Source organism: Carassius carassius, chromosome 32 (assembly GCF_963082965.1).
Source record: "Carassius carassius chromosome 32, fCarCar2.1, whole genome shotgun sequence".
NCBI classification, from domain to species: Eukaryota; Metazoa; Chordata; class Actinopteri; order Cypriniformes; family Cyprinidae; genus Carassius; species Carassius carassius.
In genome coordinates, this window is record NC_081786.1 from 20,978,137 (window position 1) to 21,006,043 (window position 27,907).

Consider the following 27,907-nt stretch of genomic DNA (forward strand, 5'->3'; position numbering starts at 1 on the left):
CAGGAGGTCTCTCATCCAGGTACTGACCAGGCTCAGCCCTGCTTAGCTTCAGTGGGCAACCAGTCTTGGGCTGCAGGGTGATACTGCTGTGATTTATTTTTTACGTTGCATATTATATATGAAAAAAAAAAAAAACAACGAAAACTCCCAGAATATATTTTAGAGCCTCTAAATTATTATCATCATGGTCAAAGCTTTCTTGAAAAACCTGTTGTACGCTACACAGTTTACATTCCTTCAGTCATCTGACTGATTTTTAGCACTTAAAGGGCCATTTCGAATAATTCTAAAAATATTGTTCAGGAAGTATAAATAACTTTTATACCGACTTTTATTGATTTATTTACTTAATTATATGACTTTTATATTTATATTTTCAGTATTTCAAGATTAACTGGACTGTAGCAAAGTTACGTTTACCTGATCTATACTTTTTCATTCTAAAATGTAAGTTAGACGTATCAAATATGATAAGATATTTATTTGATCTTACAATAATACCTATACTTACTACATTAGATATATATATATATATATACACACACACACACACACACACACACACACACACACAGTGACAGTATACACAGTATACTGTACAGGTATATATACTTTATTGTCGCCTTAAAATCGATCAATGTGTTTTGAAGGCTTATAGCGCCTCCCTTAGGAAGCATATTGATTTACATGTTTATTTTGCTGAATTAGGCGAGTTAGGCTTCATACAGGAAAATTCTCATGAATGCAAATTTGTTTTTCTCACAATTGTAACCATTTATATAGTATTTCTATTCATTTTAACTTAATTTAATAGAAAAAAAATACAAACCTGAATTACAAAAAAAGATCATTCAGTGACATTGCGTATGTCCCATGTAGTAAAAGCGAAAGGTGTCTGGAAAGTTTTACAGAACGTTACCCTATAATTTTAATATTGTACCTTATGCTTTCCGGTTTCAAAGGAATGGGACACTCAGTAACACAGTAGCAGAGTATAATGTCCGGAACCATAGTTCCGGGGTTCAGTGTTTCCCGGATCATTCTCGCGCTGGGCTCTCACAGCAGGCGGAGCTCAGCAGCTTTGTGGCTTGCGAAGTAGTTTGATGCTGAAAGTGTGATAGGGCCATTCCGAGCAGACCAGGAGGAACGACATGGCGCTAAACTTAACTATCAACAGCAGCAACCCACCTCTAGGTAAGTACACCTGAGATGGGTTTAATAAACTCTAAACTACAATGCATTTTGCAGCAGCGCTCGCGCATCGGCTCAATCGACTGACATGCAGACTGTCCTCGTGCCATCGTGGCACATCTAAAATTACCTCTGTCCCTCTCCCACCATTTAATTGACTTCAGCTGCTTTAATTGTGAATAGATTAAAAACTAGAGCGATGGCAGTAGTAGTAGTTTGGTAATGCTTTAGTTAAAGTGATTCAGAAGTATAATTTGTGCGGGTTTTCGTGATTCTGACGGCGTTTTGAAGGTTTGCAGACACAAACAGGGAAAAAACGAAGAATTAGTTTGAGCTTCTTTGATTCATGTTGATTTCAGATGCGTTTCATCATGTATTTAAGATCGAAAATTGCTAATAAAGCTGTTGAATGACCTTTATTGTTGGCCAGATGAATTGTAGTGCGCCATCCAGTGCTGGAGAGCAGTGTCACTGGCTGATGCAAGTCATCTGAAAGATCTGAGTCTGTTTACCACGCACCTGTCTTCATGAAGCATGATTATGACACTCTTTTGGCAGACATATTTGTTTGTATATGTGTGTAATCGTTATTTTGGGCTCATATGATGGAATAAAATCTGAAATTAAATGGCCTTGTTTTCTAATATTTGTGCAAAACCAGTGGGAACAAGGCAAACCGAGATCAAAATGGGTGTGTCTGGTATCATGCTCTAATTGTGTGTCTCAAAGATGTGTGGTCAGATGTTAATTGTCAAACCTGTTTTTCATCATAAATGAAATTCTCAGACCTTGCATTTATGCATAAAGCAGAAAATGGGAATGTATGTAAGAGCTGTATGGAGGTTTCTCAGTACACTCTCAATTTGAATAAATCTATATATTAATAAGTTCTGTCGGCAGTGCTTATACGATCCAATGCGGCTAAATGTTTGTCATTTGACTTAATAGTGCGATATTAAAAATTCCTTCATGTTAATCCACTTCATTTTCAGCGTTTATTTGCGCATCTTCTCAGTTAACAACGGCTCTGTATAGTAACAGCTGCTCTATGTGAAATCACGCACCTGAGGGAATTCACCGCTGATCAGAGAACCGGCTTTACTGACGAGATGCTCATAACGATCGGCCGATCGTGATCGGAGCAGCCCTAAATTTAACTTCTATACATTAAGCAATTGCTCTACACTAAAAAATCACATGTAGAGAATCTAGATTGTCCTGTTTGAGCAGTTTATTTTGATTTAATGTGATCTTATAATGAAAGCACTGCATCTGTTTTTGTTTCGTTTTAGGTTGGGCTCTTTATTTTTGTTTTTGACCTCACCCTGTTTTCACAATTAAAAAAAAAGTTTGGTTGCTGCAGTTTTAGGAGTATTAAGCGTCATGCTTTTTATTGATCCAATGCATTAGGCAATATTGTACACTTACGAGTATAGTTGTTTTTATTGTTTGTTTTTTTGAAGTAGTATATTTTGCATGTATGTACAGTATACAATTAAGGGTTTGGAAATTGTCAAATGCTGGAGCATGTCGTTTTCATTTTAGAGTTGTTTGCATGACTTTGCATACAGCAGGTACAGTATTAGATCTGCATCGACGGTTTTCACTGTAATTGACCTCTCTGCCTGCAGGGGCGCTGTTGACTGCTGAACATGTGAAGGGCAGTGTCAATCTCTCTGTGAAGGAGGGCAAAGACACCATGCTCCATGTCTCTGAGTAAGTATATGGCCTTGGATACATACATAAATGCATATAAATTTTGTCTTATTTCCCATTGCTGCTATTCTGTGTCTCTTTCAGTCAGGTGCAGTTCAGTGACGTCAACTCCATCACGCGTTATCTTGCACGAGTGGCTCCGGCGTTGGGGCTCTATGGCTCTAACATGATGGAGCAAACTGAGGTTAGATTTGAGAATCATGTACTGTGTTTTCACTGGCTGTCCATAACAACTGACAAATATTTAATTGGTTTATGTTGACTTGCAGGTGGATCACTGGCTGGAGTTCAGTGCCCGTCGTCTCGGTGCTCAGTCAGATCTCTCTTCTGCTCTGGGGGATCTGGATAAAGCTCTGGCACTGAGAACCTTCCTGGTGGGTCACAGTGTGACCCTGGCTGACCTCTGCGTCTGGGCTGCTCTTAAAGGTCAGTCATTTGGGTTTAAGATAAATTAGAAGTTTTATAAATAAATAATTCCCTAAAGTCAGTTTGCTGCTTCATACACAGGAAATGGTGAGTCCCAGGCCAAGCCAAGCTCCTACCCTCATCTGTGCCGCTGGTTTAAGTTCCTGAGCTCTCAGGTGCCATTCAGTTCAGTGGGCAGTAAATGGGCTAGCAAAATCTCTGCCATCAAAGCCACTGTGAGTATATTACCCACTGTAAATATGTTTGACAGGCCTTTGCGGTTTTATGTGTTCTGTTGGGGGAAAAAAATGTGAAATATTAATTTTACAGTTAAAAATGAAAGTCAATCTGGCAAAGATGTTGAACATTGAACATACCTTATGTTAATGAAGTTGTTAATTAGTCCCAAACTATATTTTTAGCCTGTGGAGAAGGATAAAAAGCAGGATTTGGGAAAGTTTGTGGAGCTCCCTGGTGCTGAGATGGGAAAAGTAGTGGTACGTTTCCCTCCTGAGGCTAGTGGGTAAGTAGATTTCTCTATACAATGAAGGTCAGTCACAATATACATAGTCTACTATGTTCACCAAGGCTGCATTTAATTTATCTTTACAACTCCTCAGATACCTGCACATCGGTCATGCCAAGGCAGCTCTACTCAACCAGCACTACCAGCTCAATTTCAAGGGCAAACTCATCATGCGCTTTGATGATACCAATCCTGAGAAGGAGAAAGAGGACTTTGAGAAGGTATGATATTTTGCCCCCTTTTTGTACAGAATTATTGGATTTGTCCTCTATAAGTGACCCATTATATAAAAAAAATTAAAAAAGCTAGGGGTTTCCTTTTGCTAATTGTGACAGAAAACCATATTTGAACCATCATCTCTGGGATAAGCACCAATCCTCAATGCACGCCTACAACATGCACAGTATCCAAATATCCTTTGGCTAAGCTAACACCTTTTGCTACAGGTCATTTTGGAGGACGTGGCCATGCTGCAGATTAAACCGGACCAGTTCACCTACACAAGCGATCACTTTCCCACAATCCTGCGCATGGGAGAGAAACTTCTAAAGGAGAGCAAGGCCTACATAGATGACACTCCTCCAGATGTCATGAAACAAGAAAGAGAGCAAAGGGTCGAGTCTCGCAACCGCAACAACTGTGAGCATCACCAGTACAGATCTTATTATTTGTCTTCAGCACAGGAAATGTGATGTGTGCTGAACATGTTGTCTGTCTTAACAGCTGTGGAGAAGAACATGCAGATGTGGGAGGAGATGAAGAAAGGCACAGAGTTTGGCCAATCCTGCTGCATGAGAGCAAAGATCGACATGAATTCCAACAACGGCTGCCTGCGTGACCCCACACTCTTCCGCTGCAAGAACGCTCCTCATCCTCGCACCGGCAATACTTACAAGTGAGTGAACATCACACATGTGGCATGCTACTGAATGTTGCCAATGATGGCTTTCTCTGACTGATGGTCCTCTTCTTCTTCACTTCCTCCATCCAGAGTGTACCCCACATATGATTTTGCGTGCCCCATTGTGGACAGTGTTGAGGGGGTGACACACGCCTTGCGTACCACTGAGTACCACGACAGAGACGAGCAGTTCTACTGGGTAATAGATGCCCTTGGTTTGCGTAAACCATATATTTGGGAGTACGCCCGACTCAATCTTAACAACACTGTGCTCTCCAAGAGGAAGCTCACTTGGTTTGTCGACCAGGGCTATGTGGAAGGCTGGTTTGTATCCCCTTCGCTCTATTGACTTTATAGAAGATAGCTTTTTTGGATTATATGGTTAAAGTTGTCTCTCCTTATCTTTCCTTCGTGCAGGGATGACCCTCGTTTCCCAACAGTCAGAGGTGTGCTGCGTAGAGGAATGACTGTCGAGGGACTCAAACAATTCATTGCTGCTCAGGTATGAGGTTTTTTTTTTTTTTTTTTTTTTTCATAAATAGAATGGCTTTTTAGAAAATTAAAAATCTTTATGCAACAAGGTTGTGTTACACATTGATTTTACTGTAGTAAGTGCTGTTCTTTGGCAGGGTGCTAGTGAATCCACTGTAAATCACACAATTTTATTAACGGTACTGACAGCAATAAACAGTTATGTTTAACCATTTTAATTAACTAATTATTATTATTTTAAAAAATGCAACCGTCTTTTAATATGTAATTACATATTTTTTAATATATACATTTATAATTTTATCCACTTGCAGTCTTTACACTTCAGGTTTGTTTATTTAATCAAACTCATTTTGATTCACATTCTTTTTTTGTTTTCGGCCCATTCCTCTCTGTCACAGGGAGGCTCGAGATCTGTAGTCAATATGGAGTGGGACAAGATCTGGGCATTCAACAAGAAGGTACATTTAAAAAACCTTGCCAGGGCTCATCATGGCTGCACCTGATCTCCAGCTGCTCCTTGTCATCCCATTCATTCACTAGTTTAAAAACCTTAAACTGAACAGCTGGGGCTAACATCTCTGCACTTCGCCAGTGATATTCTGTCGGGCAAAACTGTGTTTTGAAATTAATTTTCAAAACTTAAACCTCTAAGCTCAGCAGCCTCTCAGAGCGCTCACCTTTTTTGCTCTACTCTGTCTTTCCCTTTTACATTTGCACGTCTCCCTCTGTCCCATTTTTCTCAATCTCTGTGACTAACTTACTAAATGCACCTACATTTGATTGTTTTTAAAGTCAGAATTTATATTATTTTCTTAAAATTAATTGAACAGGAACCACTGTTTCTGTGTTGCTTTTTATTTTGCTTTTGTCTTTATTCAAGTCATATAACCATCATCTTTCAAAAGCTGCACACGTTTGTAATGACACTGATCATCTGCACTTCATTTCTTGCGTCAGGCATGTCCGGAGCTCTTTAACACTCTGCTCATTACGGCAAGCTTCAGCCTTCTCTTCTTTTCTTGCTTTGGCACCATTTATTGTCTCAAATTTTCTTTAATGAAAGAGTTCTAAAAAAAAAAAAAAAGAAAAGAAAAATTCTCATCATTTACATACATTATCATTTGTTGGTAAGTGATTCCTTAGAGGGATTTTTCACCCAAAATTGCTAATACAAAAGTGTCTTTCTGAACCTAACCTCAATACTTTTTCATCATCTTCTATGAAACTTGAGAGATTTCTTTCCCAACACTTAAAGCACAGGCCACTTCTATGTTTAAGAAGGTCATGAAGATCATGTAAATATAATCCATATGAATCAAGCAGTTTAATCGAGACTGCTCACTTTGTCATAAATAGATTTCATTTTATTCACATAGACATTGATCAACACGCAAACACACTTCACAGAAACTCAAGCATGCTTGTTTGACATGCAAGAACTGAGTTTTTCATGTTTTTTTTTTTTACTTGTCATACAAGTACGGTACATCTTCTGTTGACCATATTTGGTGTATGTATGCGCATAATTTTTGAAGCTTGAAAGTTGGGGTGGAATGGACTTCCAGTTTAGGTTCAGAAGAAAAAGGAGTTTTATTTCTATATCACCTTTCCATAGCTCACAATCACTTTACATGGTGCTATACAAAACATTTGCACAAACACATAATGCCACATATTCAGGAATGAGGCTTCATTATTTTAAAGATTAACAAAATCTTGCGGGTTTGGAATGACATGAAGGTTAGTAAATGATAACACTTCTCATTTTTGGTTGAACTTTCCATTAAGCACCATCAACCCTTTGTACAAATTTGTCTAAGAGCAGGAATGTTGTTGTTTTTGTAGCCAGGATCTATAAAGCCCAAGAAATTTGTTCAGAGACATTATAGCCATTGGTTTAAGGTTTCTCTAATAGAGTTGTCTTATGATCAGAGTGGCCTGATTTAGATGATTGCGTTATCACATTGAAACACTTTGCGTTCTGTCTGTCTCTAAGCTCTGTGTCCCTTGCTCTACATTAAAGTGCATCTCACTCTTCTGTTTACAAGCTGCCAGTTAGCTGTAAAAAGGTACTCCTACTCCTCTTCCTAAAGTTTCCCCTGCCCCCTGCATTGTCTGTTCCTCTTTTCCTCTAACTTTCTATTCCCTGATCTATGGCTTTCACAAAAATCCAGATTAAACATCTGGCATAAATTAAATGCAAATTTTTTTATCCCAACATGGATTCTCCACTCAAAAAAAAAGAAAAATATCTTTCAAATCTTAGAAAAAAAAAAAAACTAAAGTTTGACCTTACAGAAAAAAGCACACAGTAATGTGGTAGGTCTGTCTGCACTGATAATCATAATTCATTAAATAAAGACCAGGTTTCAAGTTAATTTTACACAATGAATATGACACAGCATAGCTTGAAATCCAGGATTTCAAGTTTGTGGCTCATGGATGTCCTGTTGGACAGCCTGGTCCATAATCATGCGCCTTGAAATCATCCAGACACAGATTTCTTTTTCTTTTTTTTTCTTTCCCTTCTGACTTCCTCACCTATGCAGCTTGTTTGTGCTATCGCTCATTTCCTCCGCTCATACAGCTTCTGGCAGATTCTATAGAAAGTGAAAGTACATTTAGAACAATTAATGTTGTTCAATAAAACTTAAATTAGAATTAGCACTCCCCACTGATAAGTTTCAAACCTTTTGCTTTTGATTTCTTTCTGAAACCTTGTTAATGGTTATCAATCATTCATGTCCCACTAAATACTTAAGCTCTTGCTGTTGTAAACCTTCCTTAATAAGTGTTCCAAGCAGTTATGGGCATCAGTTCTGCACCTCTGTGGCTGTAACGGTCTGTTGGGTGCAGTGTTTGGCTTTCTCTGCTCATCATTTCACTCTTCTCTACCTGTCCTCACTCATCCGGTTTCATCTGTCGATCCATACAGAGCAGTGTGAGAGCAAAGAAGCTTTAGTGGTTTTATGTGAGCTGTTAGCTAAAGAATTATTTTCTCCCCTCTCTCTCGCCCTCCCTGTATAGGTCATTGACCCAATAGCCCCAAGATACACTGCCCTACTAAGCTCGCAGGTCATTCCAGTCTGCATTTCTGAGGCCAAGGAGGAGATGAAAGAGGTCGCCAAACATCCCAAGGTAATAAAATCGGCAATCACAAACATCTAAAAACCTTGACTGAGCCATGAAAAATATCTTTAATAACTATCACATCATTGAGAGAAATATTAAGTGATTCACATCCTATCTCCAGAATGCAGATGTTGGAATGAAGCCAGTGTGGTACGGGCCAAAGGTCTTTATTGAGGGTGCGGACGCAGAAACTTTCACAGAGGGCGAGATGGTCACCTTCATCAACTGGGGAAACATCATCATCACCAAAATTCACAGGTAAAACGCTAAAAATTTTTTTACAGCAGACAAGCAAAGCTATTAATGTGAATTATTAGGGTGAATGAAAAACAAGCAAAATGTTATTTCCGAACACATTTCCAAAAATATACATTTCCCCTTACTTTTTGTGCTCTGGCATCAACACTTTTAAAATGTAAAATGACTTATTTTAATATGTATTTTAAAAATGTTATTTATTCCTGTGATTGCAAAGAATAATTTTTAGCAGCCGTTAAGAAAATGGTTTACATTTTATTGTGTCATTGCTTTATAAATACTGATCCCAAACTGAATGATTTTTGTCTTGGTGTCTGCAGAGATACGAGTGGAGTGATCACATCTCTAGATGGTCGTCTGAACCTGGAGAACACCGATTATAAGAAGACCACTAAGATCACCTGGCTCGCTGAGTCAAGCCGTACTCCATTTGTGCCTACTGTCTGCGTCAACTACCAGCACCTCATTACCAAACCGGTTTTGGGCAAGGATGATGATTTCAAGGCTTACATCAACAAGAACAGCAAGGTGTGGTAATCAAGTCTGTTGGGGTGTTGACTGTTTCTGTGGTAATGCATGCATCACAGTTGAGCAGATATTTAGTGCTGTGAAGTAGGGCTGCACGATATTGGGAAAAAATGACATTGCGATTTATCATTTTATTTTTCTGCGACATATTGCGATATGAATTATGGCTCATAAGAGCTAGCTCTCTCTCTCTCTCTGCCCTGTTAAACTGACAGGACTTAAAAACACATGCAAATGATAAACTTTCACTATGATGATTAAGCTGTGCAATTAATCCGCAAATCACATTTGTCAAGGGCCGGGGAGCAGCTGGCCCGTACATTTAATCAATAACGGATCAACTACAACAGCCTACATCGCACATCCTGCGATGTGACTATTGTGGATTCGTACATTGCGATATTGATGCTTAAACGACACATCGTGCAGCCCTACTGTGAAGAAAAAAAAAATCACATTCTTCACTCTCAGTTCTGGTTTGGGCTCCTTTCTTTTGAGATTAATCTATAATACATAAATACTAGGGGTGTAACGATTCACTCGTTTTCTCGATGCATCGATTACAAACCCTGAAGATGCATATGCATCGATCTTGAAATAGGGCTGTGCGATATGGACAAAAAAACCTATCGAGATTCTTTGATCAATTTTGCGATTTAGATTTTAAATACGTTTTTGATACACAATGACATGCTTAACAGTCATAAATGCATTCAGTGTAAATTTGAAACCTATTTCCAAAAGAATACCAATTAGAGCTTCAGTGTCCCCATGGAATTATAATGTTCTATCTGCATTCCGAGTAGTTTGGAGATATTGAGCTTCAAAGGTTTTGTGTTCCATTCGACTCTGTAGATAGAACCTTATTGTTTTTTAAATAAAAAGTCCCATAATGTACACAACATTAAAAAAATCTATCACATAATGTAAATACGTTGACACAGAATAAGATTATCAGAATAACTCTATTTTGACAAAAAATGTCAGATAGAACCTTATAATTCCAAGTGGACAAAGAAGTTGTAACATGTCTCTAGAACAGACATAAGTCAAAATAATCACTAAGTTAAGGTGTGACAATGTCTAGACATAAGACAAAAAAAAAAAAATCCCATGTCCAGAATTTATTTTTTTGCCATGCATTGGCATCACTCCTGAAGTATGGCATTATTTTTAATGTCGAGAGCGCATTATTGTAGTGCGAAAGCACATTAATATAATGCGCGAGCACAAATCTCTCCACTGAGTGATTGAGAGCGGTGAGAGTGCGCGCACATAAAACATGTCTCCCCTCTCGCTCAAACTGTCCTGTGCACTCTCGCTATGCTCATGCGCTAGATATTCTTTCTCACCTTTCTATTTCTATTTTCTCTTCACATCTTTTGCATCTTTTACCACGTGCAGTTTGAACGCTTTGATCCGTTAACATGAGCATGGAAAAAATACGCATGACAGACAGAGTGAACCTGGTGTTACGTATGCCCGGTCTGTTCTGTTCTTGTGCTCCATTTAGGCAGGCTGCAATCTCATTGGTTTGGATATCATACTGTGGGAGGTCGGGGCCATGGAAAATTGTGCTATAATGCGATTTAGAAATCGCACATGTTCAAAACGTGATTTTTATGACGACTTCGATTAACCGCGCAGCCCTATCTTGAAACATGGATTTTTGTGAATAGTGAATCATCGATTTTGGACAGTAATTGGTTTAAAACGCTAAGAATCTATAGCAATGATAACCATATCATTAACAACAACCTTAAAATAAGAACGCGAGGTTTGAATGGAGAGGAAAAGTTCAATACTAGCATTTTATTTTATGAAAATGAGATAAAGAAGTTTTTGCAATGAAAGAAAAGCGATCTTGCACTTCTACAGTTTATCTGCAGCTAATCTGAATAAAAAGCAGAATAAACTGAAGAAAGTTTCAATGTAAAAAAAAAAAGTTAATTTTGGTGATTGTGATTATGTAGTTGTGAATTTACAAAAATTAGCATATCGTGACATCACTGACTGGGTCTTCAACCCGTGCATTCGGGCGCATAATTGCAAACCTCATTTTGATGCAGGCTATATAGACCGCAAACAAATTTAAATCTTTGTCAAAAACATGTTTATTGCATAAAGACCAATATTTCTGATGATTTATTGGCGTGAAGTTACGTGCACAATGACACACAGGAGTGCAACATTCTCGAAAAACAATAAACAGAGTGGACTGTCATAACAATGCAAAACATTTACTGCAGGCTTCAACGTGGCTGTGTTTATGATTAGAAATTTCAACAACAAAAAAATCGCATATGGCGATTCTAGCCCGTATCTGTATCAGTGCCGGTTTCTCCATTAGGGCGATTGGGCAACGCACCACCAAAGTGCGAAAGGGAGGGATTTTTTTTTTCTTTCACATTCAACCACAGTATCATGCTAGCTTTCACTATTCTAGACTGTTTTTTCTGCCTCTAAATAGTCCTATCAGCGTTGAGTTGCATTTTGTGTAGTACCGCCCCTTTTTGGGCGATTTCTGTCAAACTGAGAATCGCCCCGAGTGCTCTCATAGACTTCCATTCAAAGATCTTTTTTTTTCAAACTGCAGGCACTGCAATGCAATCTCAATGAGTTCCGGGAGGGCTAGCCCTAATGTGCTTTCGTTTCGTGCGTAACCTTAACTTGTGCAACAACTGGTGGGAACAGTGACATCCAATAATATTTAAAAAACTATTTTTAATTTTAACAACAAGAAAAAATTAAAAACTTCTTTAATATCTTTATCAAATGTGAAAAAAAAAAACTCAGAGAGACGGCTATGCAAATTTAGTTGTCAGCTGAACTTGATCGATATCACGGCAAACGTTACCTCAGCGCAGATTAATTCTATCGTGTCATTGAAAGAAAGACCATTCATTCATCGTAGCAATAAGGATAAATTGGCAATTAAAGAATTAAGACCACCAAAACCAAATTTAAACATCAAAAAAGAATCTACAAAGGGAGGGAAGTTCTATAAACGAGGATTTTCGAGGATTTGGTATCAGCGGAGAAAAAGGCTAGCCGGCTGCGAAGTTACCGCTGCATTTTGTTCCATCGCGAGAGCTTAACGGACATCGCATGGACAACTACAGGCATCACCGAGATGCATCATCTCCCGGAGAAGGTGAAAAAACACGAAAGAGCAAAGATGCATATGGATAGTAGGGAGCAGTGTAATGTAAGGGAGAAAAGTAATATAAGTGAGTAATGTAAGTAAGCAGTGATATAAGTGAGCAGTGTAATACAAATGAGCAGTGTTCTATAAGTGAGTTGCGTAAACAGTGATTTATGTGACTTCAATTATTTCTTATTAAACTGAAATCGAAGTAAAGTTTTTTTGGAAAAACCACATCCTGGCATCAGTCTTAATTTGCTGCTGAATTGTTAACACGCATATGGAAACGTAAGGAGAGCAAATGTCAGTTTCTTTTTAATTAATACTATAGTAGTTCAGTTCCCTTTACATCTTTAAGTAGCCGTTAATTTATCAATTGAAAGTGTGACTTATCCTCATTAATCATGCAAACATTTGCCCCCCCCCCTGAGAGAATTGGCAGGAGCCGCCACTGATCTGTATGCATGACACTGTCTGAATGTCGGCAGAATTCCCATTTCTGTTGTAAAAAGAGAAACATTGTGCAGAAGTATTATTTGCTGTTATGTGTGTGTCCGAAGCTGCAGTTGCTGTGTGACGCGCTCCAAAAAAAAAAAAAAAAACCTGGACGCGGTCCCAGAGAAGGTCGTTAAAAGCAATTTCCTATTTTCGTTTTCGAAACTTGTGTTGGTTGGTCCAATTGATTCGTGCAATAGATTTTCGAACATAAAGTGACAGTCGACATGGTCACGGTTTTAGACTAGACGGGAGAAGGGATGGGAAAAGATCTGGGCACAGTTTTTCCAGAACTCCGTGCCAAGTTAAAGCGGTGTCGAGCTAATGACGTTTTAATGAATTTTATAGATGTATTATGGTGCCCGAACCCATATTGCTTTGAACAGTGACCGTGAACATTTTGTTTACTGCAGCCGCAGCCATCATTACCAAGTGCGAACCGTTGACTCTGACAGTGAATGAGAATATGAAACTAAGCGAACGCACAGGCCATAGTGTGACATCCGTGTAAACACAGATGACATCATGGGTTTTTTTTTTTTTAAATAAAGAACGTAGTCTTCGTTTGTATGTAGGCCTAGGCAATTTATATATTTACAATACTTAAATATAATATAATTTTATTGCTTTTGTATTAGTTGTTTGAAGAGTTAAAAAAAGGGGGGTCTGTCTACAACCGGCAAGTCTTTCGGACTAAAAGCAAAAAAAAAGAAAAAAAATTTAGTCGGTCCTAAATTGACAGGGTCGGTCGGGTTACGGCAAACAAGAATATTTTTAAGGATAGCCTAAACACAATAAATAAAATGTATAGACGGTGCAGTGCTAATTGACATTTATTACAATACAAAAACTTTAAAGTATATTTTCTTATTCTGTGCGGAAAATTGAAACTATTATCTGTAGTATATAAAACAATCATAAAATTGCCATTAGAAAAAAATTATAGATTACAAATGATTTATTATTGCCCAGCAGTGTATTTGATTTTCTTATGGCAAATTCAAAGTAAGAGATAAGAAAATAATTCCTTGTAAAATTAAATAAATAATAAAAATGTTATTACATAGGCTACATACATAAAATATTGTACATATTGTATTTGACATTTCGGTCACTTCTGAAATTATGGCTACACCCCTGGTGTGACAAAATGTTAGCCTATACATAATATTTTTAAACCATTCTTATATGCTGATTTGGTGCTCAAGATAATTTATTATAATCAATGTTAAAAACAGTTGTGATGCTTGATATTTTTGTGGAAACCATAATACATTTTTAGGATTCTTCGAGTAGAAGAACAATGAAAAACAAGAAGTATTAAGTTTTGAGCACTATTGTTTTAATGTTGATGTGTATTAAAGTGAATATTTTGTTTCCAGATAGAGGAGAAAATGTTAGGAGACCCTTGCCTGAAAGACTTGAAGAAAGGTGACCTCATACAGCTGCAGAGACGGGGTTTCTATATCTGTGATCAGCCTTATGAGCCAATCAGGTTACACCTCTTATCCATTTACCACAACGTCTTATGAAAAATAAAAATTAACTGTCTGTTTTGTGTTTAGTTTATAATTAAACCTCTTTGTTTAGCCCCCACAGCTGCAAGGAGAGTCCTTGTGTCCTATTCTACATCCCAGATGGACACACAAAAGAGATGCCCACTGCTGGCTCCAAGGACAAGAGCAAGAGCCAGACAGCTGCTAAACCTGTGAGCACAAATTGGATCATCCATTCGTTTTCTTAATTCCTTTGTTTTCAAAGGTTGAAGAAAATGATCACTCTATTCCTATTATTCAGGTGAAGGCAGAGTCTGCTCCTCTGAGCAAAGCCAAACAGGCCCCTGTCTCCAGCCCAGCGCCGGCAGCACCAGGAGACTCTTCTGCTCTATTCTCCAGCATTGCGGCTCAGGGAGACCTCGTCAGACAGCTCAAGACAGACAAGGCCCCTAAAGAACAAGTGGACGCTGCTGTAAAGCAGCTCTTGGCTTTAAAATCTGAGTTTAAACAACTGACCGGACAGGAGTACAAACCTGGCATGGCTCCACCTCCATCTGCCCCAGCACCGAAGACCTCCGCCCCCACCTCTGCAGCAGGAAGTCCAAGCCCTGCCTCCAGCAGCTGTCCATTCACTCGTGTTTCTGAGCAGGGTGAGGTGGTCAGAAAACTGAAGGCTGAAAAGGCACCCAAGGTCTGTTTCCCTCGCTGTTGCAAGCTGTCTACCCAGACTGCATTTTCTAGCTACACATCTGCATTTTAAGCATTTTCAGTAGCTTTTAAGGGTCCGCTTCATTGGGATGCTATCTTAAGCCCCTTTCACACTGCCATTCTGGCAAATACACAGGTAAAATGTTTTGGCAATTGTTCCCGGGTTGCTAGATTTTGCACTTTCACACTGCCAGTGATTACCCAGGATATGTGCGTGCTTTCACACACAACCCGTTAAGATCCCGTAACGACATGTGACATCAGGGCGTGACGTGTAATGTACGAGTCGAAAACGTTAGGCACGTTATACTTTCACTGAAGCAAGCGAACAATCTCGGTGTCAGCGCGGAAAGTGAGGAACTAACTGATCTTTGCTTCATTACAGTTTGCACATATTTTTTCGTCGCGAACGTTGATCTTCCTTCAAAACAGCCGGTAAAAGAGTCGCGCGATAACGCGCGTCATCACTTTGACACGGCATTAGATCTGGCTTTTGTTCACACAGCGCTCGTCCCGGGATTGAACCTGGCAATGTTACTAGGTCCCCAACCCGGGTTCAGTGCCGGAATCAATCCCGGGACGTGTTTGCTTTCACACAGAAGGCGACCCGGCAATGTTCCGGCAATTTGCCAGGTCCGACGTGTAGTGTGAAAGGGGCTTTAAGGTGTGGACACATTGTCAAAATGATGCAGGCAAGAAAAAAAACTTAAGTTGCTCCAATTCTGTTCAGTTTCTTTCTTCTGTAGAACACAAAATATTTGAAAGAATTAGAGATGTTCCGATACCCTTTTTCTCTTCCCGATACCGATTCCTGGGCTCAGGGTATCGGCCGATACCGAGTACTGATCCGATACCTGGGTGTGTATCTGTATATACAGCTGTATATACTACTAGCCCTGTGTAAATTTCTAGAATTATTTTATGGTGTGCTCCAGACTTATCCCTTGATAAAACATGAACAAATACATGGTTAACTACTGTATTTATTACAGTATTTTTATTATCTGACATGAATTTGACAGTAATATTATTTAATTTCTTAAGCGAAAAAGAACTTCAAATGCAGCCAAAAATCTAACACCGCAAACTAAAAAAGGTATTTTAGTATTTTAGTTTTACAATATTAGTGTATAAAAAACTGCAACAAATAAGTCTAGGAATATAAAAAATTCTATATTAATCAGATAATCTCTTTACAACAAAACAAGTAAAAAACAAGCAACCGTCTAGGCATAATAATTATTATTAATAGAGACGTATTATTACTACATAGAGACGTAGCTAAATCTACTGTAGGCTACAACAGTAGCTTAATATATTGTCAATTTACTCGCCATGAAGATCTTTGAGTGTCTGTGTTTATGATATGACAGTTTTCTCAAATGAAACGTTAAATTCTCATGAAGTGACGGTTTATGCGTTCATGTCCTCATATAGTGACACACGGCAGAGGCCACAAAACAGCGAGCTCCCGTGCATCTGCGCCCGTCTCCCACAGAGATGTAGACTTTGCAGGAGTAATATTTAAATAGTATTTTGCAGTTTAATATTCACAGACACTAGTATATATATTCGGCTACAGTCTGGAGCCCTGCGCTTAGACTAACACTGAAGCGACTGAACGCCGCCGCGGGTAACGAATATACTCAAACTTACTACCGGTTCTACAGAGACGCTGGTATCATCACATTTTAAAATTTTCAGCACCGTCTTGGTCCCTAGTCGCCGTTTTACTGTCTGGTTGCTCCAGTCTGAAATACTGCTAAACAGCGGACATACTGCTAACCACTGATCTGTAATATAGAAGCGACTTCACTGTCTGTTGGCAGTTTAGAACGCGATGAGCGATCCAGTCATATATAGATCAGTGCTGCTAACGCGTTTTCATTTCTTCTTCGCTGCTCTACATAGGGGTTGCTTGTGGCATTACAGCACAACGTCCTGTGTTTGCAATGCATTCTGATCAGCGAAGAAGAACCGTGCAGCGGTTAGGCAAAGCTAGCGTTCATAACTAGGTCTTGAAAATGGTATCGGATCGGTATATGGGTTCATGTACTCGCCGATGCCGATGCCAGAATTTGTTGTGGTATCGGAGATATTTCCGATACTAGTATCGGAATCGGAACAACTCTAGAAAGAATGTTGGTAAACAAATAGTTGTTGGGCCCCACTGATAGTTTGGGGAGAAAAAACACTATAGAAGTCAGGGGGAACCAACAACTGTTTGCTTACCAATATTTTTTTAAATATTTTAATTTTAGTTCAGGAGAAGAGAGAAACTCATACAGCTTTGGAACAACAGAGCGTTACTTTTTGGTGGGCTGTCCCTTTAAAATTTTGGCATCATCTTAGCAGTGTCACACAGAAGTAACTTTCATAGCAAGCTGCTTTCTCTCGATCGGGAATGTTGTTGACAAACTTGAACACAAGTGAAAACTGTGATGGGAACTTTTTCCCCATCACACAAAAAATTAGATTGCACGGTTTTAAGTGATGGATTTTGCCACGCTATTTTCAGAGCAGCTGTAAATGTGTCTGCACCTTTAAAATGTATAAGTAGTTTATACCATGGCATCGTGACATGTCCGTTAGTAGTTTAGACCTGTCTATAACTGTGGTGAATAGCGAAATTAAATATGTCTTCTAGGGCTGGGTTTCGATTCAAATTTCAAGAATAGATTCGATTCCGATTCTCAAGATCTTGAATCGATTATCATTATTCGATCTGATCCGATCTTCGAGATTTAGATAAGTGATTTTGAAAAAAGCATTTTTTTCCAGCTGATTTACAGGACTGTAGTTATGCAACATATTGATACTATTATTATAGACATTCAACTGCAAATAAGTGGAGTATTGATGGTTGTAAAGAACAATCCCCCTTCCAGAGTGTTGACACAACTGCTTTCTTCTTGCACTGGTGTAGACGACAGAGGACGCAGAGGTATATCAGCAACGCGAACCTGATGTATTATTAAAAATTACATTAAGATGCAAATGCACCTTTATTTTTTTTTATTTTAATGATCAACATTTAGAACACATTTGGTTACTCGCTTCACCTTTAGAAAACACAATAATAGAAAGGTAGTAAAAAGTTTTTAAGGAGGTTTTATTGTTAGTTTGAAAAAGAAAGAGGATTTTGTCCAAAATTGTATGTATTTTTTTAAATATGACCAAAGTACATAAAAGTGCCCATAGTCTAAGAATCACCCATATATATGTATATATATATGTGTGTATATATATATATATATATATATATATATGTATATGTACAGTAAAATAGTCTCATATCTCTCTCTCACACACTCACACACACACACACACACACACACACAGAGGCCTACCTTGTGCTTAAGTTTTTCTTGATCTCATCCTTCGTGTCCTTAACAACTCTGGAGTTTTCTGGGAGACTTGTCATCTCTTTCAGCAGCAGAGCATCGCAGAGGTGCTATCACTGAGAGAGTTGGGCACTTTTCTTCTGACATCACTTGAGTGGCTGTCTTCATTGGCTTTAGAGCTCTGACCACATCTTCTGCATCTGTTATGTCCTCTTCCTTCAGGCTGCAAAGATCCTTTTCATTTCTCCGCACATCAGGTGAAAGCAGAGCAGCAGAGATCGCGGGTTGCTGCTCTAAAAAGCGCTCAAGCATTTCTAGTGCACTGTTCCAACGAGTCACCACATCAATTTTGAGCTTGTGTGCATTCATTTGAGGATACGGGTGGCCGTTGTACTGCGATGAAAGAACTTTGCGATGTGCCTTGCTCTTCCAAGAAGGTGTGCAACATTCGGCAGTTTGAGACCGGCTTGCGAGGCCAGGTTGATTATGTGCGCGAAGCAGCCGAAGTGGGTTAGCTTACACAATACACCATCTTTTACTGTCTGGTACATGTTGGGGATCACTTCTTCAAACAGACGTTTGCGAGACACAATGACATAATTTGGTTCCATTACCTTCATTAGCCGCCTGAATCCCACATTCTTAACATCAGAATACGGGCGCATATCTTTGCAAATGAAGCCCGCAATCGCCTCCGTTATTTTGACAGAGCGTGCAGAATTAGTTGGCAGTTGTAGAGTTTGTTTCAGTGTCATCTGTTGTGGTCCGGTGGCGAGCTTGGATATGATGTCTTGATGATGTCGCATCATGTGGTTCCTGAGATTAGTAGTATTTCCACAATACTTCACCTCCATTTGGCAGGCTTTGCAAATTGCCTTTGATTTTGTCAAGCTCGTTCTCTTTATTGCTTCTGAACCCGAAATGGTGCCAGATCGCAGCTTTTAGCGTTTCTGGAGTTTTCAAAGCTGCCATGTTCGTTGTTTTAATGTCCTTCCACCTCGCGCGCATGCGTGAATTCAATGACGCGGCAAATTAAAATTCACGGGGAAAATGTAGGCCTATTATTAAATCGATCCTCTGAGTTACGGATCGATCTTTAGAAATTAATATGAAAATCGATTCAGAATTGGTGAATCGATTTTTTTCAACACAGCCCTAATGTCTTCCTCATTTTACAGGAGCAAGTAGATGCTGCAGTAAAACAGCTCTTGGCTGTCAAAGCTGAGTTTAAACAGCTCACTGGTCAAGACTACAAACCAGGCATGGCTCCTCCCACAGCATCTCCCCCAAAATCCGCCCCTTCATCTGACTCCTCCCCTGCTGCCATATATGGGCGTGTGACTGATCAAGGGGAGCTGGTCAGAAAGCTGAAAGCTGAGAAAGCACCAAAAGTGAGACCATAGTTGCATTTAGTTTCTATTGACATAAAAAAATTCTTAAAATATATCTTTAATATTCCATATGATGACTGTTGTTAATAACGAAAACAGATTTTGCTGTGGTGATTTCAGGAAACACAGTGTAATTGTTTGTAAAGCAGCATGATTTTTTTTTCTTTCCTCCCCAGGACCAGATTGATGCAGCAGTAAAGCAGCTTTTGGCTCTGAAGGCAGAATATAAGCAGGTAACAGGGCAGGAATACAAACCTGGAGTTCCCCCCGCTGGTGCTTCTCCATCAGCTCAGCCTGCTGCCACCACCCCTGCTGTGTCCGACTCCTCTGACAGCTGTCCTAAGGCTATTTACGATCGGGTCTCTCAACAAGGAGACCTTGTGAGGAAATTGAAGACAGAAAAGGCACCCAAGGTTTTAAACTTATTTCACTTTTGCTTAGAATTTAAGTATCTGATGTTCAATCAATCATAAGTAGTGTTTTACAAATTGCTCATGTTTTTACAGGATCAGATAGATGCTGCAGTGAAGGAGTTGCTGAGTGTTAAAGCCAAGTACAAGAAGCAGACTGGACAGGAATACAAACCAGGCGTGCCTCCATCTTCAGGCCACGCCCCTGTACAATCCAGCCCTGCCCCACTCCAGTCTAGCTCCTCCCAGCCTCAGTCCAGCTCCTCCCCTCAGGCTCAAGCGCTGTTTGCAGACATAGCCCAGCAAGGGGAGCAAGTGAGACGGCTTAAAGCAGAGAAAGCACCCAAGGTTGGTTTGCATTTGTTTGCAAAATGTAATTTTTAATGTGGCTTTGTTTTTGTGCTCCTGTGATTCTAATCTGTTTTCAGGAGCAAGTTGATAAAGCAGTGAAGACTCTGCTTGAACTGAAGGGTCAGTATAAAGCCCTCACTGGAGAGGAGTACAAGCCTGTGACCACTCCAGGAACTTCAGGGAACACGGGAGGAGAAGACAAGAGCCGTAAGGAGCGGGAGAACAAGTCTGAGAAGCAGGGGGGAGGAGGAGGAGGACGTAAACAGCAGAAAGGAGGAGAGAAGCCTCAACAAGGACAGGACTCTGGAGCAGGTGGAGCAGGAGACGGCCAGGGGCCAAAGAAACAGACACGGTGAGAGACAAAATCACAACGCTTGCTGTGAGATATATGTTGATAACTTTTTGAAGGGAGACTTGAGAAAGTTTTGCAGTTGTTTTAGTACTGCCACAACTGGTTTTGTTCTCCAAGACTAAACCCTAAACGCAGTCTGTAGTGTCTGAATGTCTTTTTCAGACTTTAAGCTGTGTTTATGAACAATTCACTGAAAGATTCAGTTTTGTATTAAGGAAATGTGGCATTTGCAATCAGGGACAGTAGATTCACTCAATTATTTTGTGTTTCTCAATATAGGCTGGGACTAGAAGCAAAGAAAGAGGAAAACCTGGCTGATTGGTACTCGCAGGTACACTTTGTTCACATATTTTGGTAAACCATTTTTTTTCTTTCTTTTACAAAATTCTTCATTTTTTGCTGTTTTCAGGTGATCACCAAGGCTGAGATGATCGAGTATTACGACGTCAGTGGCTGTTACGTGTTGAGGCCCTGGTCGTACTCTATCTGGGATGCCATCAAGGAATTCTTTGACCGGGAGATCAAGAAGCTGGGTGTGGAGAACTGCTACTTCCCCATGTTTGTCTCTCAGGCTGCCCTGGAGAAAGAGAAAACCCACATAGCAGATTTTGCTCCGGAGGTGAGATGGAGGAAATAAAGGAATGAAAGGCAATAAGCAACACAATGCTATGGATGCTTCCGATATTTCTATTTTCTTTATTAATATTATTCACTGAGGATGCAATTAATTGATTAAACCTTACAGCAAAGATATTTATAATGGAAAAGGATCACATTTTCACAAAAAAATAAGCAGCACAGCGCTTTTCAACACTGATGATAAAAAAAATTATATTTGATTGAAATCCCAAATCAGGATATTAGAATGATTTCTGAAGGATCTTGTGACACTAAAGTAATGATGCTGAAAGACATCATTTTTTTAATCGTGATACTATTTCACGGTATTATTGTTTTTACTGCAAGTTTTAATAAATGCATTTTTTTATAATGGATTATTGGAATGAGATGTAATATTTGTGGTTAACAGTGTGTGGAACTTAAACCCAGATCTGTGTGTTTTATCTTCAAATGTCTGTAGGTTGCTTGGGTGACTAGATCCGGAAAGACCGAGCTGGCGGAGCCCATCGCTGTGCGCCCCACTAGTGAGACAGGTGAACTACTGCAGCTGTATCTTACATTGACTGGTTTATCATCTTTTTATTATCTATTTAATAAATACAATCCCTTCTTTCTTTGATGCAGTCATGTATCCTGCCTATGCCAAGTGGGTCCAGTCGCACAGAGATCTGCCAATCAAACTCAACCAGTGGTGCAATGTCGTGGTCCGTTTAAGCCTCAGTCATACACTTTTGCAAACACATCTAAATTAAGGGCCTGTGTCTTCACTATGCTTTTTGCTTTTCTCAGCGTTGGGAGTTCAAACACCCCCAGCCCTTCCTGAGGACCAGAGAGTTTCTTTGGCAAGAAGGACACACAGCGTTCGCCACCAAAGAGGAAGCCGTAGAGGAGGTACGATGTGATCGATCACACTGCACTCTCATAGCTTACTATTTACATACAGATTTAGAAGTAACTTGTACTGTTATTCAGATCCTTCTACTCTTTTATCCGTCATGTGTGCAGGTTCTGCAGATTCTGGACCTGTATGCTCGAGTGTACGAGGAGCTGATGGCCATCCCTGTGGTCAAGGGCAGGAAAACGGAGAAGGAGAAGTTTGCAGGAGGAGACTACACCACCACTGTTGAGGCTTACATCTCAGCAAGCGGCAGAGCTATTCAGGTTAGCCTTTAATTTAAAAAACCTCTAGATACTCCTAATTTCAAGGGGTAGTTCACGCATAAATGGGTTATTGCTACCCTCATGTTGTTCCAAACCCGTAAGACCTTCGTTGTTCTTCAGAACACAAATGAAGATTTTTTTAATTAAATCTGAGAGCTTTCTGACCCTGCATAGACAGCAACATAGCTGACAAGTTCAAGGCCTAGAAAGGTAGAGAGGACATTGTTAAAGTAGTCAATAGTCCATGTAACATCAGTGGTTCGACCGTAATTTTATAAAGCTACGAGAATACTTTTTGTGCGCAAAGAAAACCAAAATAACGATTTTATTCAACAATTTCTTCCGTGTCAATCAGGAGTGTGTAATTAAACACAGGATTGAAATTTTTGGGTGAACTATCCATTTACCGTATTTTCCGGACTATAAGTCACACTTTTTTTCATAGTTTGGCTGGTCCTGCGACTTATAGTCAGGTGCGACTTATTTATCTAAATTAATTTGCCATGAATCAAGAGAAATGAACTAAGAGAAAACATTACCGTCTACAGCCGTCTACAGCAGCGCTCTATGCTGCTCAGTGCTCCTGTAGTCTACACTGAAAATATAGAGCGCCCTCTCGCGGCTGGAGATGGTAATGTTTTCTCTTGGTTCATGGTTCTAAATAAATGCGACTTATAGTCAGAAAAATACGGTAAATATGCATTTAGAATAATAAAAAAAAGAATAAGAATAAAATCTTCCAATTTGATATTATTATTATTGATATTTTTTTCCTGACATTTCAATATCATTTAACACATTTAATATTTTATACATTGTCTATTGATGTCCTGAATGTTGACTTTTTTTTTTTACAACTTTAAATATGTTGTTTTTATAAATATTACATAAATAAAATTATATAATATATGTAAATAAATAATAAAAATAAAATAATTAAAATAATTCATATAATTAACTTGTGTTTTTTTAAATTGGTAAAATATATATATATATATAAATGGTAAATAAAGTAAAAACATTCTCATCTATTCACTAAACCCTTAAGAAAAAAACAGATGTTTACATAAGTTGCGCATCATACAAACATTTTAGATATTTTTTTTTTATTTCGTAAAGGACAATATAAAGCATGTGTCTTGAGCCGGGCTTCTTTTAACTGGATATGGCATCTTAAAAACACCTGAGACACAAACACAATGGTCAAAGTTATCCATCAAGCACATGTACAAAAACAATGAGAAACATCTTCAAGTTAGACCATACCTCTACTGCTGCAGAGAGATGGTTACTTTTTCTTGTAGCAGTCATTTTATCATTACCTTAGCATTTAGGATTTGTTGTAGCTGCATCAAAGTACTGGAGTAAGATCTGAAACGCTCCTCGTCACTCTCACAGGGTGCCACATCTCATCACCTGGGCCAGAACTTCTCCAGGATGTTTGAGATCGTCTTTGAGGACCCTAAGAAACCAGGTGAGAAGCAGCTGGCCTACCAGAACTCATGGGGCATCACCACACGAACCATCGGAGTCTTGACAATGGTTCACGGAGACAACATGGGCCTGGTGCTGCCACCCAGAGTAGCATGTCTACAGGTACGCTGGAGATCCATCATTTCTTCTCTCTGTTTATAATGGATCATAGCACTGTATTCAAACTTACACTGATTCACAGGTCATCATCATTCCTTGTGGCATCACAGTCACTCTCCCAGAAACGGAGAAAGAGCTTCTGTTAGCCCAATGCTCCAAATATCTCTCTAAACTACAGAAGGCCGACATCAGAGTCAAGGCAGACCTGCGTGATAATTACTCACCTGGCTGGAAGTTCAATCATTGGGAGCTGAAGGTATGGAGGTTCTCTCTTGCTGCATTATCACAACAAAAACACAATGGCTTTATGTCTGACTTCCTGTTTTCTGAATGCAGGGTGTGCCCATAAGGTTGGAGGTGGGGCCAAAGGACTTAAAACAGGGTCAGTTTGTAGCAGTAAGAAGAGACACCGGAGAAAAGCTCACTGTGCCAGAGGCCGACACTGAGAAGAAAATCCTAAACCTTCTGGAAGAGATCCAGAACAACCTCTTTAAACGGTACAAACACCCGCTGAGCTGGTATCACCACATTAAAGCTCTGTCAATTCCATCAGACGCAGAATGACTTGAGATTTGTTAACTTGTCACAGGGCCTCTGATGATTTGCACAAACACATGGTTGTGGCTGATACGATGGAGCAATTCCAGAAAGATCTGGACCAGGGAAGAGTAAGTAAACATTTTGGCTTTATGGTCACTTCCTTTTTTCTGTCAAAACCATAATTTTGACTTATTCATGTGATTTCTCGCAGATTGTGCAGATACCCTTCTGTGGAGGCATTGAGTGTGAAGACTGGATTAAGAAGACCACAGCCAAGTAAGAGATTTGTCCATTTCTCCATGCTTTTGGGTTGTTATTCCTAGATGACCAGTATGTTGTCACCTACAACATTTTAGTGTCAAGGACCATCGGGACATAATAAAAACATAATTTCCAGGTCTTAAAATATGGAAAATAAAACCTCAGTTGAACAACAGCACATGACGCATTGCACCGTGAATGGAGCTAAAATGGAAAAGCCATGGATGACAAAATTAGGACACCCTTACTGTTAACATAAGAATTAAGAGGGTAAAAGTAGCAGTCAGGCACTGCTAATCAAAAGCCTTTGATTAACTGATCATCAGCAAGTGTGAGCACCTGTTTTAGCTGTTTGCTGGTCTGGAGCCTTCAGGTGTGTGTTAACACAATGCCAAGGAGGTGAGACATCAGCTATGATCTTAGAGAAGCAATTGTTGCTGCCATTAATCTGAGAAGAGTTAATATGGTAATAAGTTAGCTGCTTCTATCTAAAAAAAAAAAAAAAAAAAAGCATGGAAGACTTCTAGAACAATGACCTCTGAACAGATGATAATGGCCATAATGCACAGCAAACACCTCATACCATCCTGGTGCAAGACTTGTTTTGTAGACACAGGACCTGGGCACCTCACAGTCATTGAGTCGACCATTTACTTCCTCTGTACCAAAGTATTCTAGAGTCAAATGTGAGGACATCCGTCCAACAGCTAAAGAGTGGCTAAGATTTGGTGATGCAACAGGACAATGATCCCAAACACCCCAGCAAATCTACAACAGAACAGCTGAAAAGAAAAGAATCCAGGTTCTGCAATAGCCCAGTCCACATCCTGACTGAAATCATGTGGTGAGAGCAGTCTATAAACAAATGCCCACAAACCTCAATAAATGGGAGCAGCGTTGTAAAGAAGACTGAGCCAAAATTCTTCCAGAACGAAGAGTGACTGCTCAAGTCATACAGAAAATTACTTGCTCTAAGTTATTGCTGCTAAAAGTGGATCTGCAGGCAGCTGAATCATAGGGTGTCCTAACTTTGGCACTTTTTGTTAATCAGAAGATGGCACGGTGTGATATGTCATGTGATATTGTTCATAAATGTTTCCAAATTTTAATAGTTTCCAAGGACCAGATAATTTGTTATTATCTCCTGATCCAGAAAACCATGGAATTCAATAAGTTGTCCTAACTTTTTCAAATGACTATATATATATATATATATATCACACACACACACACAATGTAAGTAAATGTTTGGGATTTTTTGGAATTATATTTATTAATTCCATTTTTATGGGAGATGTGGTTACCATTAGCACTCTTTCCTGTGTCCTCAGGGATCAAGACCTGGAGCCTGGTGCACCGTCAATGGGAGCCAAGAGTCTGTGTATCCCCTTCGAGCCCTTGAAGACCCTGCAGGCCGGTCAGATGTGCGTCAGCGGCAAAGAGCCTGCACAGTTCTACACGCTGTTTGGTCGCAGTTACTGAGACAGTTTTTCATCCCTAAAATAATGACTCCCCTTCTTGTCAAATGTACTTGCAGAATAACGAAGACATCCGTCACCTCCACTAACCACTCAAAATACTGCTTTTTACTATATTTTAGAGGAATCCCCTCTATTTTTCTGGTCACAGGTTTACTAGCTGACAGGCAGTGTGTTTTAGGCTGAGATTAGATGTTCTATGCGGCCATATCTAAACCTTTGCACATCTTTGTCCTAAATACATGTCTGACAATTGTAATGAACTAAACGTTATCTGTAACATTATCTGTAATAAAGGGATTCTTAATTTATATAATTTTTTGTGCTTGTCATGATTGTTGTGTCTGGTTTGGAGATTGTGTTTTCTAAAATCATGTAACACTCCACAATCCAAGGCATTTTACTGGATTTGTATTTCATAATGCAATGCTGATTAACAATATACCAATATTCTGAACTTTTTTTTTTTTTAACATCTCAATGTTTTTGACCTTTTGAGTTTAAGCTATTTTTCCGAACGTAAATGTGTGTGTGTATATATATATATATATATATATATATATATAAATACTGTATAAACTAACATATATGCACATTAGTTTAATTATACTTGATGCAGATTAAAAGTAAAATAAGAGAAAAACGTACTAGATTAAGTATGTGTATATATATGTGTGTGTGTGTGTATATATATCATAGACTGTATAAAAACATGGACGTAGTGTCCGTGACGTCACCCGTAGACTCCTGAAGTGTGTTTTTGAAGCCTAAAGTGTGTAGAGCGAGCCGTCGCCATCTTAGCAGCGCGTCACCGCGCGGCTCTCCCGGACAATCAAAAATGGGCAAAAAGGCGGGAGCTACTTGCTGAAGCCACGCCCACCTAGCACGACGGCAGTGTCAGCAGCTGCAATCCACCTGTCACTCAAGTGGCTACGCCCTTAATTATGCAGAACATTAAGTCTTAATATAATTTAAACGAATAAGTTATAAAAAAAATTCACCCCCCTCACAGTTGTCATGAAGGGCAAAATTTGCTATTTAGACCAAAATCATTTTTTGAACCAGGCTGTAAACATGTTTTTTCCTGCTGTAAAGTTGGGCATTTTAACATGGGGAGTCTACGGGACTGACTCCCTTTTGCAGCCAGCCTCAAGCGGCCAGTCGATGAATTACAGTTTTAGTCACTTCCTTATTGGCCTCACGAGAGAGAGCGGGAGGTTTCATTACGCCTGTTACGATTTCTTTATGACGGTAAGTGGTAAGATATTGTATTTTTATTGTCTAACACGACGTTATATGACGTAAAAATAATTGTTTATTTAACGTTACATAAAACGCTCTATGACCTCTGTTGAAAAGCCAAAGCAACCTAGATTTCACGATTTTCCCCCGATTCTGAACTAAACAAA

General features: G+C 39.3%; 1 protein-coding gene across 2 annotated transcripts; it reads left to right on the forward strand.

Moving 5' to 3' along the window:
* Positions 1–1,037: 1,037 nt before the first annotated feature.
* eprs1 (glutamyl-prolyl-tRNA synthetase 1) lies at positions 1,038–26,814 on the forward strand. 2 transcript variants are annotated; one of them, XM_059520719.1, is made up of 35 exons: positions 1,038–1,194; positions 2,823–2,907; positions 2,992–3,091; positions 3,177–3,333; positions 3,415–3,548; positions 3,735–3,835; positions 3,933–4,059; positions 4,285–4,477; positions 4,562–4,733; positions 4,830–5,063; positions 5,157–5,241; positions 5,633–5,692; positions 7,283–7,303; positions 8,262–8,372; positions 8,488–8,624; positions 8,945–9,152; positions 14,175–14,287; positions 14,383–14,500; positions 14,590–14,979; positions 19,519–19,731; positions 19,908–20,144; positions 20,238–20,489; positions 20,570–20,844; positions 21,124–21,175; positions 21,254–21,463; positions 21,926–21,998; positions 22,090–22,169; positions 22,255–22,356; positions 22,471–22,626; positions 24,025–24,222; positions 24,302–24,475; positions 24,556–24,716; positions 24,809–24,887; positions 24,971–25,035; positions 26,352–26,814. In XM_059520719.1, exons 1-35 carry the CDS (start codon positions 1,152–1,154, stop codon positions 26,500–26,502), a joined length of 5,067 nt encoding a protein of 1,688 aa, XP_059376702.1. In that variant the 5' UTR covers positions 1,038–1,151; the 3' UTR covers positions 26,503–26,814. The 2 variants fall into 2 exon arrangements, with proteins under 2 accessions (XP_059376702.1, XP_059376703.1); XM_059520720.1 differs by lacking the exon at positions 7,283–7,303.
* Positions 26,815–27,907: the final 1,093 nt, after the last annotated feature.

Coding starts and splice junctions, on each gene's coding strand:
- eprs1 (XM_059520719.1), top strand. CDS start 1,152: ATGGCGCTAAACTTAACTATCAACAGCAGCAACCCACCTCTAG. Junction 22,357..22,470: donor AAGAGGAAGCCGTAGAGGAG/GTACGATGTGAT, acceptor TCATGTGTGCAG/GTTCTGCAGATTCTGGACCT. Junction 25,036..26,351: donor ATTAAGAAGACCACAGCCAA/GTAAGAGATTTG, acceptor CTGTGTCCTCAG/GGATCAAGACCTGGAGCCTG.